General features: G+C 43.2%; 1 protein-coding gene across 1 annotated transcript in view; it reads right to left on the bottom strand.

Moving 5' to 3' along the window:
* Positions 1-1,096: 1,096 nt before the first annotated feature.
* The window catches only part of brinp2 (bone morphogenetic protein/retinoic acid inducible neural-specific 2), a 61,132-nt gene continuing 43,332 nt past the window's right edge, over positions 1,097-18,896 (bottom strand). Inside the window, exons 7-8 of the mRNA XM_012826003.3 lie at positions 5,016-5,238; positions 1,097-3,288 (exon numbers count right to left, since the gene is read on the bottom strand). Of these exons, the coding sequence (XP_012681457.2) occupies positions 2,169-3,288; positions 5,016-5,238 (1,343 nt within the window). The 3' untranslated portion in view covers positions 1,097-2,168. The remainder of the gene's footprint in view (positions 3,289-5,015; positions 5,239-18,896) is intronic.

Below are 18,896 nucleotides of genomic sequence, written 5' to 3'. Positions count from 1 at the left end.
AATGTTTCCCAGTGCCTTGATGATTGATTGTGTGTCCTTCGACACTGCCATGATTAGCTGAAGAGTGAGGGTGCAGCGGCAAGTGATACTCAGATAAACAACGTGTTTAGTAACTCGCTTTCCATCTTTAGAATTGAGTCTGTCATTGCAGCTATACAAAAAGAATGGGAAATGTGACATAATGTGACAAAGAGGCTTGGTATCAGGTTTCGGCAGTGGCCTTGTTTACTTTTTAAAAATGTCTTTTACTGCAGAATAGAACCACAACCATCCCGGAAACTGTGAACATATTCCCAATTCAAATGACAACAAGAGGGAAACATTGTTTCACATTTTGTCTTGGAATTTTTTTCCATGATAAACCTTAAATTATATCAGGTATAATCAGACTGGTTAAAGTATGATGAGGTTTATAAAACTCACAGAAATAGTTAGAATGGTGTTTCCATCGTGAATAGTGAAGTGAACTATTTAGATGGCCTCAGGTATTAATAAAATGGAGAGAAAACACAACTTTGGCACACATCCGGGGGCGACTTGCCAAGCATCTGAGACGACCATCAGAGGACATCCAGCAGAGTTAATCTGCTGTCCTGAAACACTCAGCATCATATGAGCCTGTTCCAGACCACCATTAGCTAAATGAGCAACTTTCAGTGGGCTCATAATCTTGTCATCGCAGAACTCTAGGTTTCAATTTTTTATTTAGATAGAAATGACTGAAATTACCAATTTGTGTGCAGACAGACAGATTAAATGAGAAAAAACGGGGGGAATTTTGAATGAGATGAAAGCCATATAAGGTGAGTTTCTGCGACACATGAAAGACTGACGGCACCACAGCTGAACAATACTGAGAGCTCAGGGTGTCTGGTGGCGAAAGTAAGTAGCACCCAGAAATCAACTCAGTGAGCTCAGTGAGTGCCAAGTTGTCAGCAACTCTTGTCAAATTCTTTAAAGGGACTGGCGATATGGTAAAATGCATCCAGTCTTCAGTTTTTCATACATAATGTATACCCCAGAGAAGGAGACAGCATGGTCTGACCACAATATATCTGTACAGAAGTCATGATAGAACCACCAATATGACAGAAACAACGATTTGAATTTTATAATTCCATATTTGTCATAATGGTGCTGTTATGAAATGAATGGTTAACAGAAAAATATTGCAATTGTACAGCAAAACGTTGTTTGCAAGAAAAAAAAAGACACTTGGATGCACATAGAAAACTGAGTGTGCTTCAATATCTGAACAAATAATCCACTTCATAAGGCATTGGACACTGATCCTTTTCTCAATAGATGCTTTTGGTCTTTGTACTTTCAAAAAGTACAAACATCACGTATAATTTATCCAAAAAAAAGCAATGCACTGCAACTTTAACAATTGGAATGAGACAAAGCAATATTTACAAAGTTGTCAACAAGCCTCTTCAAAACAATGTCAGATAAGATCTTCTGTAGCATTACAATCTCAAAAGTGATTTCCTTGAATGTTAAAAAAACAGACATTTGCCATTCTGTTTACCATAAAGCCGAACATTTGGTGCAGTCTCTGCATACAACACCAGGGCAACTAAATCCAAATTCAAGAACAGATTTACATGTCACTGTACAGGATTTACCAAGATGACATAGAAAATGAACGACGTGAATTTCATGTTGATCGTTATCATGGTTCGACCATTAAGCTCTGTTTCCATCTTTCTTGACTGATACTTCATGTGGCAATTCCCTTCCAAACATAATGGTGATAAAATGAAAACAAACTGCTGTGTATTGTGACAGAGAAAGCAAGTGCTTCCCATAGCATTTGCTCTTCTTCCCTTTTCCTTCCCTAACATAATAATTAGCAAGCAATCCATTGCAGAATCTTTTTTGAGGGCTTTGTCCTCTGTTTGAGACTGAAGTCAGAGATCCATTTATATGCAGTGTGCTGTGACTCGGGGGGTGACAAATCCCCACTGTTTTCTGATGCTGAACAGCTAGTGTGTGGAAATTCAGTTCAGGCTGCCCACAAATACTCACACAGTCCTCCAGAACTGTCCCCAAACACTTCATGTTTGCTTGCTCTGAGTTAGCATGGCCAGACACGCACTCGTGAGTTTGTTTGCGCACACACACACACAAACACACCCACACCCGTGTCAGAGGGTTCGTCCAGGCTAGGTGCATAACTGCCCCAGCTCTGGCTCAGGGGAGTTGGGCAGCTTGGCGCTGAAGCTCTGCAGGGAGTCCCGGAGCCGCGCCACCTCGCTGGCCGAGAGCTTGAGCCGGTGCCTGAGCAGGCAGGAGAAGAGGTCCAGGGGCTGAGCCCCCGGTGGGGAGAGCCGGTTGATGCGGTCCCTCATCTCCAGCAGCATCAGGAAGGCAGCATCCTGCGAGCCCTGCGTGTACGGGTAGTCTAGCTGCAGGATCAGGTCCTTGATGCCTTCAGGGTCGAAGTTCATGCTGTACCCGAACACCTTCAGGTTGTTGATCTTCATATAGCCCTGGTTGGAGGTGTGGTCGTCCAGGTCCAGTGGCTCGTAGAAGAGTGTCTCGTTGATGGCCGGGTCATCGGTGACAATGCGGCTGCGCAGGTAGATGTGCACAGTCTCGAAGAAGGACTTCCACTTGTTGCCCATCACCAGCGTCCAGTTGTGGCACTGGAGCGAGCCGTCTAGCTTAGTTCTTTCCCAGTCGGGGAACTCCTGCTGGTTGACCGGCATGAACCAGCTCTCTGAGTGGCTGCCCCCGAACGGGTTGACGTAGATGGCCGGCACAGGCTCCAGAGTGCTGTTCTTGGTGGCACAGATCTGGAAGCTGATCCCCATCATCATGTGGATGAGGTTGGACTTGTTTTTGTTGCTCTTCAGGGTGAGAAGCATGCGCTTCCTCCAGCCCGGGTTGAACCAGCTGCCCAGGCGCACGTCGTTGCTGATGTAGATGGCGTGTACCTCCATGCGGCTGTCCAGCCGGCCCAGGAGGAAGCGCATCTCTGCGTCTGGCATGTCGAAATCAAAGTTGACGTAGTGGTCCAGCGAGTTGGCGATGTTGGGCCGGCACGAGCCCATGTGCAAGATGCTGCCCGGGTGGCACGCCCCGCAACGGGTGACGTTGTCCGCCGTGCAGGAGGCACAGGAGGTGCCCTCGCCCACCTGGCATGGCACGCTGCCTTGGCATGAGGCACCCTGCTCCGACGCGCAGGTGCAGCTCAGCGTTTCTTCGGAGAAGGTGCCCAGGAGTCCGTGCTCGCTGCAGTACAGGAGCGACTGCGCTCGGTTCAGCCAGAACCGCAGCGCCCTGAGCGACAGACAATAATTAACAGAGACACAATTAATCACGGCAGGACACCTGGCTGCTGGCATTTGCTAAATGGTGATGAGAAGGGGGGGGGAGGAATTGGGTTAAAAAAAAAATATGACATGAAAAATCTTTTCCACAACAACTGGAACATTCAGTCAGGACCTGACCCTGGTTTTTATTGTCATGCAAGTAATGAGGCATCCTAAGCCGACCACTGATGAAGAATGATTTTAATTGTGCACGGTTGAACTCTCCCCTGACGGAAGGCAGCCGGGTTCTCTCCGGCAAGGTAAGGAGGCTAGGAGCTCACACTCTACAAGAGCTTTTTGGCTTTTCACTGATGTTCGCCTTCACCCAGTTCAAAGAGTAACAAATAATAAAGGGGCTCGGCAAATTCATTATCGAGCTACTTAGTACAGGGAAAGTCAACAGCACAACGCCTTTGCACATCCCAGATTCAGGCTAATGCAGGCTTCCCCAGAGGTTCCATATTTCCTCTGGGCCATTTATGTATGTTTGCAACCACTAAGAGCCTTCATTTAATTAAATGCCATGTTTGAAAAGTGTGTTATGCTAATTCGAACAAGCAACATTACATCATTTCTCTATAGTGGGACTATAGGAAAGACAGTATATTAAAATATTGTCTTATCGACAATTACATAATCTTTCTAGCAGAATGGGGTAGCCCAGACCAGTTTCTGGGGGTAAAAGATTGTGACGAAGGCTCCTTTGTGTAACTAATGCAGCTTCCATGAAATTCAAGTATTATATGGTTTGACTTAGTCAACCATCAGTGTTAAAACTAATGCTTATGAATAAAAACTAATCCGCTCTTGTGGAGAGAGCTGAATGCAGTGGCACAGTCGAAGCATTGTTAAAGAGGCAAGACTCAGGTGGGGGTTGTCAGGAGAGAGTGCAAGGCTTCAAAGTAAAGGACGTTGACTACAGCCTGTCACCCTCCTGGAGCACTTGATTATAGTGTGCCAACACTGACCAAGCGCTACAAAGGACCTCTCAATCACTCTCTGTTTCAGTCTTTCCTTCCTCAGACTGAGTAACACCAGTGTTTTTTTTCTCGAGCAATTTTTTTTTCTTTACGGTTTATAGTGTTGACTATGAAATAATTGTCTTGAAATGACAAACAGCTCAAGCATGGAAGAGTCTGGCAGCCTGGCCTCTGCTCTCTTTAGCCTCGGCTTAAATAAACTCCAGATCACGTCACATAATTACCTCACAGCAAACAGACTGTCATTAATGAGAGGGCATAGGGCTTGATAGGGAATGTGTAAATAGGTTTTTAAATAGGTTTAAAGCTTGTGTCGTGCTGCTAATGCTGAATGACATTGATTGTGGTAGTTACAGACAATCCTTCTATGTGAATATTAATAAGTAATCTGTTAAAGGCATGCTGACATGTTTGTACTCATCACTGAGGGAGAGGAAAATATGCAATTTAATCCTTTGTGCTAATGCCAACTAAATGAACATGTTTTTCTAACTCCCCTATCTTGACCATTCAAACACTACAACCCAAGGAAAGGATATTGTCTTTCAGCTACACCAATCCACTGCATGTAAAGGATGCAAGACATATGGCAAAACTGACAAGTGGGCTGGACTAACGATGTGATGATTACAGCTGACCGCTAGACAGACAGACAGACAGACAGACAGACAGACAGACAGGCAGACAGGCAGACAGGCAGACAGGCAGACAATACCTGTCTCTGGGCAGGCTGATCCTGGGCTGCTTGGGGCAGCGCTTGCTCAGAGTGAAGAGCTTGCGCACGATCTTCTGGGCCTTGCCCAACACCAGCTTGGTGCTGGCTTCCAGCTGCCCGTAGCGCCGCTGGAGAGCGCTGTCAGACGTCCAGAACCTCAGGATGGCCGAGGTATTGAGGAAACGGTCGGTGGGCAGCTTCTTCAAGAAGGCCTTGAATTCATCTGAGGAGCGTAGGGAGAGAGAGAGAGCGAGAGGGAGGGAGAGAGAAAGAGAGAGATAGTTTGTGACGTGAAGTGTACCACTGTGCTAGGTGCATGTGCTGTGAGCTTTAACAAGGACACAGAATGGAAGTTAATGATATGCTTTGATCATCTGTGGTAAAGATCTGGTTCCTTGGGGTGTGGGAGGGACTGGAAGACATGTATGAACACTAATGAACAGGGAGAAGATGTACAGAGCTGGAGAAGAGCTGGTTAGAACTAGAGCAATGAAGGAAATATGAAGTCTGCTGGAAAATGACAATGTAAATGTTGTGTATATTTATGTATTCATTATATGTATTGTGTGTATATATATATGAATGAAAATATGAATAATTTATTTTGCTCTACAATGTTGCACATCCCCAGGACTGCATGCTACTACCAAACAAGGCATGCTAAATATTTCAGCTTCTCTTTAAGAGCTTCCCACCTCTACCAAAGTAATAATTTTAAGACAGTAAGTCCCTGAATGACTTAAAAGTTAATCTGAAATAATTTCCCCCTCAGCCATGCGTTGCTTCTCCCGACACCAGGTCCGGTGAGAGCACGATGGGAAGCGCTCTCAGACTAATAGCGAGCGCTACACGCCGACTCTGGGCTGTTTTTCTGGCCTCATGTTTCCTCCAGCCAGACAGGCGGAGATTCCCTCTCGCTTCCCCTCCTCTCCTGTGTCATTAGAGTATTCAATGGTCCTGCAAGTGTGTTGCCCGCGGGCTATGATGGCTACCAGTAAATTACAGGAATAATGTTAATGTTGGCTCCAAGGGTTAGCGAAGCCCATTTTGCCCAGCGCCACTGTACTTTTACAGGCGCGCTGCAATCTGCTCAGAACCCCCTAAGCTCGGCGTGACGTGACGCACTCAGGTCGGGTTAGAGGTTATTGAGTTGGGTCTGAATGAGGAGGACCATTACATCCAGCTCAAAGGGGTAGACTTCACATAAAGTGTCTTTGTCTTTCATATTAGAACTAGTTTTTTTTTTCTCATTAGAAATACGGCTAGGAAAAAAAATAACCAAGACTCAATTCGCTGTTGTGAAAGCATGTGGATGAAATGCGGCACAAAATCGTTTGTTTCCAAGGCAGGCGCGTTATGCATTCACAACATCAATCGCCATAACCCAGGGCCAACATATGATAATGTAACCTCATAAAACCACAATCTCTCACCTTGTACCTTATCAGTGCAAATCAGAAAGCATTGACCTGCCTGTCAGCTGCCTTAGCCAGAGCTAAGTGGAACACTGTGAGTCACAGCTTGGCCATTAAGTGGTTTGATGGATCTCTCGCCACCCGTTACTCTCTCTCTGTCTCTCTCTCGCCCATCTCTAACTTATTTTCTCCACTTCTCTTCTCTTACTTATCTCTGTCTTTTATCAACCATCTTTTCATCCCATCCACTTTGAAGTTTCCCTTCCCTCTCTCACTCCAGCACTATGTTTCTTTCTGGGAAAGTTCCTCCCTCTCGTTGTTCTTCCTCTCCTCCCTCTCCTTCTTCTCCTCCTCCTCCTCCCTCCCCCTTTGTCCTCACTGCGTGAGAGCATTGCATTGGCATTCTGAGCACTCATCTAATCGGTCTATTCTCCTCTTTTCTGGCATTTATGACTTCATGTTCAAATTTATGGACAATTTAGCCTGGTTCAAAATGTGTCAGGGAGAAAGATGGGGTTAGTTTTCTAAATGGGCCCCGCACACTCTCAATCTCTGAGGCAAATTAATATTTTAAATCAGGGTGAGACAGCAAAGTGGCAGATGTCGATTCGTGTCCATTTAGCGGCAAAGACCTATTAAGCATTGTTTGGCATTACATTAAATGACAAAAGGACATTTGCAACATATCATATGTGGCTTTTATTTAAATGACCTGGCCGTAAGAAGCTTCTTGTATTAAATGAGGGCTATAGTACAGACTGACTGCTTTCAAAAAGTGAGACATTTTGTTGAGAGCAAACCATTTTCATTTTGCATCATTTCTTTGTAATTTGCTTATGTTTAGTGGTACAGTTTATCAGGTCCGATGGCAAACAAATATCTCCTCGCCCAGAGGGACCCTTCAAAATTACGTAGAGCTAGTAATGAACACAGACCGTTCCAGCTCAGAGGGGCTGATCAGTTCTACCATCTACTATCAAGATGAACTCAACACACATATCCAAATGCAGGGTGAAAGCAATCCTGTTCAAATTGCCTATTATAATTTGGCCTTATGCTTTTTCATCTGATGCGGATAGGCTCTTCAAATTCATTATACTTGTAATGAACTACTTTGCATCTAAATAGCAGTAAAAATGCAATTATAATCTTCCAGTTCACCAGCTGGACTTAATGTGGCCAAGTTACAGAGGAGCTTTACAAGGCTGACGGCTTTTTCTTCCCTACTACCTGAACTCGTAAGAAAAAGACATGATTCAATATTTATATATTCAGTAAACTGAAGCACAAGTGGGATCATAAATCGCATCAAGGCTGTAGAAGTAGAGCTTGGTGTCCTTCCCCTTAGTTTTTCTATTTATTCAAAAGAGAAAGAAAGAAAGAAGTGCCATGTACCTTTAAATCCTGTACAAGGGTACTACTATTTGTGGGGTGAAGTTTGGTTTGATATCAAATTAGAAAACAATGAGTTCAACTACTAGCCTCTTTATCCTTAGACACGGGTCCCTTTTCTGCTTGACAGGGTTTTTTTTTTTTTTCCTCGTAGCGCTTCTTGCCTCCGGAGATGCAGGCATTAATCATGGATTGATCAGAGGGTTTTGGGCTGAAGGGTGCTGAATTATGAGCGGCCTAGAGGAGCTGACTGCTGATGGAGCGCTGATTAGACTGCTCCTCGAGCCGCTACACAGGGTGAAGGATCTCCTCTCAGTTAATCAGTGAAATGGATCAGCGCTGCTTTTCAAGTCATCACAGATCTGTTGGACCGCCCTCGCTGTCTGTTTTTGTAACATACAATCCACAATGTTTTGGCATTAATCTTGAATACATTGTGCCAACAAGCCACAACTAAGTGATTTTACATACAGTGTACTCAGAACTTACTTCAATGTATAGTATTTCTTACATTACCACATGTTGTTCCAGAATGCATTTAGGTTAATGACTAGGTTAGTAACATGCAATAATATTTACTTACAAGACAGTTCCACAGTATTATTGATTCCTTATTTACAAGTACATTGTTCTAAGGAAATTCAACACTGGCTGTGTTGCATGTGCTTTGTGGCTGTGTTACCTGTTGATTTTCATTTTGGCGGCCATGTTAACAGTTTAGCACATGCACACTGCCTGCGTGAGACGCGCGTCACAGGTTTCGGCTTGAGCCGAGCTGCAGACGCGAGTCATGTACAGTTTCGGAATGGAGCATATTTTTCATGCGTGAAGTAAATGTGAGATTAGTGGTTCTCAGCAAAAATAGACAGTAAAAAGCATGTTATGAAAGGGGAAAGTGGAGGCTATGTGTGTTCTATATAGAAACTTAATGTAGGCTATAATTACATTATATTGATAAGTTAGTAGTTCCCGTTGCGCTCTCTCTCTCTCTCTCTCACCCTCACTCAATCAGGCACTCAATCAAGTGAGTCTTCACTTTTCGGACCACTCATTAACGATGGATGCTACCAAACTGATTGTGTATCTACGGCCATTATGAAATGCAAACCCAATGCAGAAAGATGGGGCTGGCAGTAGCAGCGCGGCAGGAGTAACTTCTGCAGTGTGACTTCACACATGCAACCGAGACGCAGCAGCACCACTATGCAGCCGCCAGGCACACGCAACGAAGGCAGTGCGCATAAGGCCTGAGACCATTCTTATTCTCAAAGTTTCTATCTACTCTATTGATTGTATCTTTTACACTACCTTAACGTTGACGTGATGAGTCTATGCTGGTCTGGCTCAGGCAGATGGCCAGATGTTGATGAATGGCTTTGCTGGTGATCATTGCATATATTGTTTAGTTTATGGACACCAGAGCAATGATTTGTGAAAAGATACTGCACCAAAGTTGGTGTATCGTAAAGAGCTTGCTGACGATGGGCAGTATTGATTTGCTGCAGCTTTGTTCTGTCTCTCTGCTGACTTAGCATTGTATTTGTCAGGGAAGTGGCACCTGGAGCAGTATTACTCTGTTACAAAAGAACTCAAAAGAGAACATTTGCATCGCCTCACACCAACATTGCCTTTGCAATTTAAGAGGCCATTTGAGAAATCAAAGAGAATGCTAAGTTTCTTCAGTAAAATTGCAGCATGCAGAATGAACATCTCCCTCTCTGTTGGTAACAGTAACCCCAGATCCATAAATATACTCTCTTTCTGCTCTCTACAGTAGGGTTGCCATCAGATTTCCTTCTTATTGTACTCGAGTGGGTGCTTCTGAAAAGGCAATGAGTTACTATCCCAACCCTTGGCTTACACCAAACTCATAAAGGAGATCAATCTTCACTAAACCCAATGATTCTCTCATTTCAAGGTTGCAAATGGAACATAAAACCGCTCCTTGTCTTAGTGTTGATCAATACATTTGGCTTTTAAGGAAATCTCTTGCAGCAGCAATGCACAGCATAGCGGAAGGAACTTTATGGTTTTGAGGAACCTTTATAAGAAGCAGACCTCTCTCTCTCTCGCTTTCTCTCAGTCTGTGTGTATTGGGCTGTGTGTCAAGCCAGCAAGGAGAGACTATAAGCGACAAAAGAAGTGGCTTTCATAGACACCTTATCCAAATCCATGTCAAGGGACAAGATTTGAGGTGATCTGGAGGTAATAATAATAATACTATTCATCCAAAGCAATTTATGTACTTACCTGTGTGAATACCTATGTGTATTATCTCAAGATAAATAAGTACATCATTTGGTTTCTCAACTACCTCACCAGTCAAGATATGCCTTTAATCAGTATCTCCCCTCAAACACACAAAATGGGTGTCAAGGTGTGGGTCATGGTAGAGAGCTCCACTGGTTATGTCACAATGTCTGTGTCAGTCTACACTGGCTGCGAGGGGACACACGAGATCTAGCCAGACCCTACTATGGGTCTGATCTGTCCATTTTCATGGAAAACTTCTACTCAGGAGTGGAGCTTTTGGACATGCCTGTTTGTGTAAGAAAGAAGCTAGCTAGTGAGCAAGCGAGCTTTGTTGGGCAAATGCAAATTCAAAGTGGCTCAAAAGGACAACCTCACTGTGGCGGGACACCAAGGCTGTCATGATACCGTCTAATTTCCATGATCCCACTGAGAAAGAGTCAGTGAAGAGAAGGAAGCAAGAGTACAACCAAACCAAGGTTGTAGTGCCAGCATGCCTTTCCAACTCCAACCAATGGTGGAGGAGGCTCTTCTTCTTTTTACTGACTGTCAGATGCATACATTGGGAGAAATAAAGGTTTTAGTCAATATTCTGTCAAGTTTTTCCGAAAACCCTCAGGAGGTTATTTTTCTAACAATGCCTTAGATTTTTAGGATATATTTTCTGATACTGACCGGTGGGCTATTCATTTACAATTAATTTCCATTACGAGAAATGAACGTGCTGCTTGCGGAATGATATGACATTTTTTAATCAAAAGCACAAAACCTGTTGCCAATGGCAGCGGTCATTCTTTTTTTTTTTTGCAGCGGAAATATTTTTTGCATAAGGAAATATTGGACCTCTGAACGTTGGAATGGCCTATCCAATTCAATGGAACTTTCTGCAATATTCTGAGGAGCCATATAATAAAGAGAATTAATGGACACCTGCCTGCCAGTTGGAAAAGAGCATTTCTTGTCGCCAGTGTAAAATGGGTTAAAGGATTTATGTCGCCTGCTGTGAAAATGAAATGTAATACACAACATTAAAAAAGTAATCCAATAAGGGATGAAATAAAGCACCATTACACTAAAGGTTATTAGTCTTTGGTTTTTGTTAATGGCCTATAAGTGGTATACATTATCGAAAGATGATATCTTCACATGTCACTCTGTAAAATAATGATACACTACAAGAGGACATGTACTGTCACTGTTTTATAAAAATGATGCCTGTTTCACATATCACACATGCAGCATTTCCTGTATTTCCTGCAGAAACTCAAGCATTGTTTTCTGAGTGTGCTGGAATTGATGCGATCATCTTAGCCATACTCACACATTAACAGAAATTGTTCGGGTAGAACGTTCCATGAAGCAAATTCAGATACTTTTATCATTAGATTGCTTAGAGATTAACTTGTGGCAAAAAACACACTGTGAGTCTTGTGATCACTGAACTACAGTGCTTATACCGGAGGCATATTATACAAATCATTTGATATCATCCAGAGAAATTGTGTCTTTTAAACAAAACAAAGAGGAGGAACAGAAACAAAGAGGAATGTTGTGTAGTCTCAAAAGGCATGAGAATGCAACACGGCTAACGAACGTTCATCACAGAATGTCATACAGTGGCACGCTCACTGCGATGTGACAGTGAGTTCAGGGAATTTCACTTCACTTTAGACAAAGCCAGACAACTTATACACATTCAGAAGTTGCCATCTGATTCTGTTCTATTCTTCGAAAATTGTGGGGTATCTGTGATGTTTATAATATCTGGGGGATCTGTGATATTTCTTCTCTAAACAACTACAACATCACATCTCAATAATTACCGCAAAGCAGAACAAAACCTTCTAAATAAATAATCAAGCGAAACCAAGAAAACAAAGCAACACAATCAAACAAAACACAAGCTTTAGTTGGTCCACAGGTATTTGTTGCAAATGTCTGATGTTTTTACTTTACCCAGTCAGGCAGCAAGATCAAAAATTAGATAATAAATTTACCAACCCAAACGCAGGCCTTTCAAGCCCAGCGGCCATTCCGACACATGGAGAAAATTATTCACTCCCGGAGCCGTGCGCCGAGTTGAGATATCGTCAGTCAAAAAAAAAAAAAAAAAAAATATATATATATCCACACTTTAATAGATATCACCAGGCTGTCCGATGCTTCCCTGGAAAAAGCTGGTCTCTCTCAGCAGAGGTGCCTTTGGCCTCTGGAGTTAACCCTGGGGGGTTGCAGGGGGCCTGGATAGCTGCCTGGCCCTCATCTAGCCGGGGCCAGTGCTTAAGAGGTATCATAAGTCTGTGTCACAGAACCCACAGTACCAACAGAAAGCCCGAGTTTCATGGATGGGGTCTCACCCCACAGCCAGGGCTGGATCATAATGCATTGCCTGGGACTTCCCTCCAGTCCCTTAATTAGACTGCAGCCAGCTAGCTTGTATCAGATGTGGTGGGCAAAAAGCAGTTCCAAGATGATTGCAATGTCACAGAGGTAAACACGGGCGCACAGTTGCAGCGCTGCACTTTCTTGTGTGGTGATCTTCTGTCACAGAGAAAGCTCTGGTTATTTTCCTTTTTCTTCTCTTATGTTAATTGCTGTCAAGTGCACAGGAAGTCTGACAAGGCATTGTGATGGCATCTCCGCACGGAATCACTTGTTATGGCCATGGGCTAGTGCGCTTCAGGCAAAACGTTGTCAAACATAGTGCCAAACGTAACTTGCACATCTTTTGTTCTAATTGTACTAATTAGCTAGAGAACGGTGCCTGTGCCCTACAACAGTCCCACAGGGTTATCCTAACAAATACAGGTGAGTTGTATTAAAAGGATTTGAATATTTCAATCTTCTTATAACAAACAACATGCTGTTATGAGAGATCAAGCTCAGTCTCTGAACAGCCTTGTGTGCTTTTATTGGCAACATCTCCCAAAGCTTACGCACTATGACATCCTTGCAGGGAGCTTCTTCAGAATACGAACTGCTGCACCTGAGGTGCACCGTGGCAAGGCCTCCTCTCCAGCCCACGTCTAAATCACAGCGCTCCCACTAAGACCTGTCGATGATAACACTTTATTGAGTGCTCTGGGTCCCAGGAGAGAATGAAAGGGGGTCCTCTGAAAGGGATCAGGCTGTCGCTGCACAGATTACTTCCAGTGGAGGGTGATAACTCATTCAGGAAAGATGTCTCCCCCTCACACACTCTTTCTTTATGTGTGCTCAGGAAGCACTGTCAACTGACCTTGATTTCCTCTGTGTGTGTATGATGTTCCGACGCTCTGTGAATGCTAAATCTGGCCCTTATTTATCGATCACAGACCATATATTATTCAGCAGAACTGGTGCTAAGGAAGTGGAAGATACCTACTGTGCAATGTCCTGTGGCAACATACCAGAATTTATATGTAATACTTCAGCAACAATAAGGAGCTTGTAGCAAACCACAAATCTTTACTCTCACAGCAGGGTGGGAGAGACCGCTGCACGCAGCCTTTGCCGAGGAGCAGTCTCGTAGCCCTGAGCTAAAGATGTGCTGAATGTTTGCGTGAGATTTATTTTCTCCAACAGTAACCCTCCTCTGAAGGAATGTAGGGAGAGGGTGAGACCTAAAGACGTATATATATACTGTGATGAGATATTTCAAAATTTATGTTGGATATTTTACAGTGTTTGGATGTTGTGGGTTTAGGATTTGTGTGTGCTTAAATAGGGCAACGATATTTTTTTTTTTTTTTTCTACTTTGATTCAGGGTTTAGGTCTGTTATGGTCTTCTGATAGATCCATCTTTTATCAATGTTGGGCTACCGTTTGGCAAGTCATTTGCCTGTAATTGAATGGAAACTTTTGAAGTATCGAGTTCCGAGAGCGACTAACTACCTCTTCTGTCTCACTTTGCTGTGGCTAGCCGTGAATCTCTAATGTCACACTGACATCCCATTACCATGGTACCAAATGAAAATGAACTAAACCATTATGGTGTATTTTGAAATAGCCCAATCGGAGGGATTTTTCTGTGCATTTGTTAGACTAAAGTGTACATTTTGGTTTGGCAAAATGTGTAATCACATTGACAGTACTTAGTGAGAACATCACAGTGTCCACTTTGGTAGTAGTGGTACTCCATGTTCAAAGCTATTTCTGCCCTTTCTGTGTCTCCAGGCTCTGATGTAAAAGCACATTGGGATGGGCTGTGGAATATGTGATACTAGTGGTGAGAAATCTTTTTCGGCTCTTAAACACCGCCATAGGCATCAGAGCCACCATACTGTGATGTACTTCTCATATGATTCACAAACAAGAATGTTTGTTGTTCTCATGGTCACAGCAAATCTCATAAGCCCCCATGGGCAGTGGTCTTGTGGTTTTTCCCATAATGTGTAGAAAAAAAGCTGTTGTCTGTTTGTTTGTTTTTTTCCTTTGTTCTTGTCAGGTTTGGTTTCAAATTGTATTATGTGATAATGGTAAAGATAAAGATCAGTAAGCAAAATATGCATATTCAGGTTTCAACAATACCCTAATTAGCGAGATAATCAGAGTATGGGAATCACCATTTCTGGTTCATGTAACTATTTCCTAGAGCTGCCACGTTACCTGGCATCCCAAAGCTGTGACCCATTTGAATTACAGAAATACATGGCAGACAAAATGGTTCATTTAAATGGCACATGTTTACAGAAAATAAAATAGAAATATTTTCTGTGTGCTTAAACATGCTGCAAATCAAGCTACTTTGCAATACTCCTTTAGCCAGTATGAGTCAACAGCACTGTGTCCTGGCCATTTCTGATGGGCCTTTATTCAAAGTAACCAGTTACTAAACATAACTTTGGGAGGAATGTCATCTATTTTAATTATTCACACTTTCAATCACACTGAGGTTTATGAAATGTAATCAGAGGATGAAGACACTGGATTATGAGATTAATTTGAGAGATAGTCAATCGTAAAAAACTCAACACGGTTTCATGTCATTCTAGAGTTGACATTGTGACATTAAACAGTCTTCCTCTTCCTTTTCCATGCAGTGTAAATTCTCCTTTACTGTCATGGTACTACTCCAGTGATTTTATTTACACATTACACAAAGGGTGCATTATTTATTTGTCCATATATGTGCAATATGTGTCCACATACGTGTATACGTGTGTGTCTGAGAGAGAGTGAAAGAGAGAGGAGAGTGTGTGTGTGTGTGTGTGTGTGTGTGTGAGTGTGTGTGTGTCTGTATGCCATGCGTGGAATGTCTTTCTCCAGACAGACATGTGTACTTAATGGCACACAGTAGGTAATAGCTATGAGGAGTGTGACCTGAATTGAGACATCCCTCACCCGTCTCCGATTACCCCTTGTGGATTTGATGCGCCCCTATCTCGACAGGCAAGCCGAGCCCACCGCGTACAAGATGAACTGCCATTGTCTCTCACATTTGTCAGCAGCGGGAGGGAAACGCTGGCCTATTTATAGGCCCGTTTGACAGCCACTCAGATTTTCACGTCTAATACTGTTGCCGATAAGTATGAGGTTCCTTCGCCTTTTTTTTCTAACGCAGAAAAGTTTTCGTGCCGCGCACCCAACCTAGACAAATCCACTTCCATCTGTGCTCCTTTTCTACTCGGCCACTGCTGCTTTTAAAAAGAAAAGAAGAAGAAAAGAAATGGGTCTGTTAAGGTGACTGGTAGTGAGAGTGCTGCAGGAGTGCTGTCTTTCTACAGACTGCCGTCCCTGTAAGTGCTTGCCATGTTGTGGATTTAGCCAATTTTGTTTTTTTCTATTTGGACTTTACTAAAAGTGAAATGTACCTGGGCATTCTGAAATCCTACTGTGTGTTTACACTCTACAGTGCATTTAAGATACAATTCTGGTTGTTTTATTCCATTACCTTTTCCAGAGGTAGATGGATTGTAGTATGTTCTTTTTTTTTAATGGAACCCATCTGATTAATGAACAATGGAGGACAAATAAGACACTTCTGGGTCACAGTCTAATTTTGTGTTGGCTTTCGAATACAGAATCAAATCATGGATTCTAACCTCAGTTGATTTGGTATTTGGTACTTTAAATGGAAATAATGATTCAGACTTTTCTACCGGTTGTTTATCTGGGGCCCACAGACTGGTTGCCTGTCTGTGAGACAAGTATGAAGAGTCTCTCTCCATCTCTCCCGATCTCTCTCTCCCGATCTCTCTCTCTCTCTCTCCATCTCTCCCGATCTCTCTCTCTCTCTCTTTCTTTCTCTCTCTCTCTCTCTCTCTCTCCATCTCTCCCGATCTCTCTCTCCCGATCTCTCTCTCTCTCTCTCTCTCTCTCTCTCTCTCTCTCTCTCTCTCTCTCTCTCTCTCTCTATACCCATGGGTGCTCTGTGTGTCTGTGGACTGCTGCAGGGGCCTGAAGCGGACGGCGTGTCAGCGAGACGGGGAGCAGGTGTTTTCTTGTCCGACATCGGGGGGCACCTTCTGCACTGTCTCCATGGAGGCTTGCAGTGGAGGGATCTGAGGAGTCCTATCTGTGCGCCTTGACAGAGTGAGTTGTCCTCAGCTCAGGACGCAATGCCAGCCTGCGGTCCCCCCCTGGGGCGACGGCGATGAGCTTCAGGGGTCACTGCTCGCAAGGACACAAGTTCAGGTCCTCGGCTGTGGGGGAGGGAATGAAGGTCGGCTGGGTGCGTGGCTGACAGGACTTCAAACACTCCTCCTGCCGTGTTCGGCCTGTCACTGCTGGACTGTCCAAATCCATGGCGGTCACTGTCTGCCGCCCGTTTAACCCTGAAGCCCTGGCGTAGCAGATTGATGGTGCAGGATGTTGTCTGATTGTCTGTCCTTTTGGAGTAAAGTTTGTGCTCTTCTTTGAAATGCATAACACAAACTTTGTGTGGTTTGTGTGTGTAAGAGAGAAAGGGAGTGTGGGTGTATGTATTATGTGTGTATACCTATTTCTGTTTGTGTGTGTGTGTGGCATTACAGTGTGTGAGTATGTAGGAATGTATTTGTTGCCCATTTGTGTGTGTATTGTGTTTGAGGGGGAGTGCTGGTGTGAGGGCTCTGATGGTGTGTTTGTGAGCTCGCATAGCCCTCAGCACTGACAGGAGCTGTCTGCACTGAATATGGAATCACAGGGATCGAAGAATCCCAGAGCGCTGCTTTTCCCCTAGGCTCAGCCTGTGCTCTTCATGATGCCTTCATAATAATAAAAAACCTTTTCCTGTTCGCCACATACTGGATTTTAAAACCCAGAGTAAAAAAAAAAAAAATGCAAAAGGAATTTCATCACAGGCTGTTGGCCTAACATGAATAAAATATGCACTGCATGATCCACTGGTAATAAAAAAAAAATGTTGAAGCCAACATATCCTACAAATCATCTGTGGAGTCATACGGAAGCATTAATAGGACAGGATAGGTGTTCTCGTGAGACATGTAATGGTATGCAGGGTTTTCTTTCAAAAGCGAATGAACAAGTTTGGTTTATGATACGTCCATTAAACCTACACTAGCTATGTGTACAGTGACTGTTAGTGTGCACATCAGCATAATTACACATTAGTTGGTCACACATTGACAGGACATTAGAAACACATGGGCATGCACCCAGAGGGAAAGAATGAGAGGATCAGAAGAAACTGAGGGGAAACAATTAGATATACAATGTACTTAGTTTTTTGTATTTTGCATTTATAACTATCAAAATATATACTTAAAAAATTATGATCAGTTTACTAATGCAATACTGTGAATAACATGACCCATGTGTTTGTAAATACATTTAGTTTCCATTTTGCTAACATGCTAAAGGGAAACTGTTTAACAGTGGTGACAGGCAGGTTTCCCAAAGCAGGGCAATCATTTACAGAAAGAAAAAGCAGTTAGGAAGCAGTTGTCAGTTATTGATCTAACCGTCCCATATTCTTCCCAATCTGTTTCTGCCAATCTGTTTCTGCCATACAAAATGCTTTATTAAGTAATAAAACCATAAATGGGCATGGAATCAGTGAATTTCTCCATTGGCAGGACTTTATGGGAACTGGTGCCAAGACTATTTGTTGGTTGTGCCTCGTATCAAAGAACTGCCGGTTTCTTGAAGGCATGTTCTTTTTAATTAACATAATGGAGTGTTTGAGACAATTAGGCTTTGCGTATGTGAAAAGAGGGATGGGACACAATACCTCTGACAGTATGGAAATGCTTGACTTTTAGAGCCTGGATTTACGGCCCTGTGTACAATCAATCACTTCAGTTTAAATGGAAGTGCTAACATAATTCTGTAGCATGAATCCAAGAGCCATCCTGTAACATAAACTATTTGAATCCATAAAACTGGAACATGATTCCATTAAACTTGCTGGTACAACTCAGTTATTGGAATAATAAAGGAGGTTCAAATGATCTTAGACTTTATAGTGGTCAGTATGCAAGTAAATACTTCACCTAATTTATCTTATGCTTTGTGTGACATGAAGGACCACCCACTGCAACCTGTGTTTCCCCTGAACTGAATGAAACGTATAAAAAAATAATATTTCACGAGTTTGACTGATGAGTTGTTGCATGGCTACTGTGCTTTGGAGATCTGATGTTCCCTTGCTTGCAATTCCTGGGTCCTGATGCGTCCCGCCTCTTGCTTACGTTAAGTGTCCCATCCTGTATTGGAAAACAGCCACCTGCTCAGCTGTAGCTTGTTGCTCTCTCTCTCTCTCTTTGTTTTTCATAAAATGATGATTACCTAATATTGTCTGCTTGGCTTTTGTCCAGTTCGCTGCTGAACAGAGCCTGCGGGGGGGATAGAACGACGTTCCCTCAGCCTTGTATTCTGGAAGTCCTTTGTCTCCATGGCCAT

The sequence above is a fragment of the Clupea harengus genome, chromosome 25, assembly GCF_900700415.2.
Source record: "Clupea harengus chromosome 25, Ch_v2.0.2, whole genome shotgun sequence".
NCBI lineage: Eukaryota > Metazoa > Chordata > Actinopteri > Clupeiformes > Clupeidae > Clupea > Clupea harengus.
Note: the sequence above shows the minus strand (reverse complement) of the source record. Positions and strands in the feature narration are given on the sequence as shown.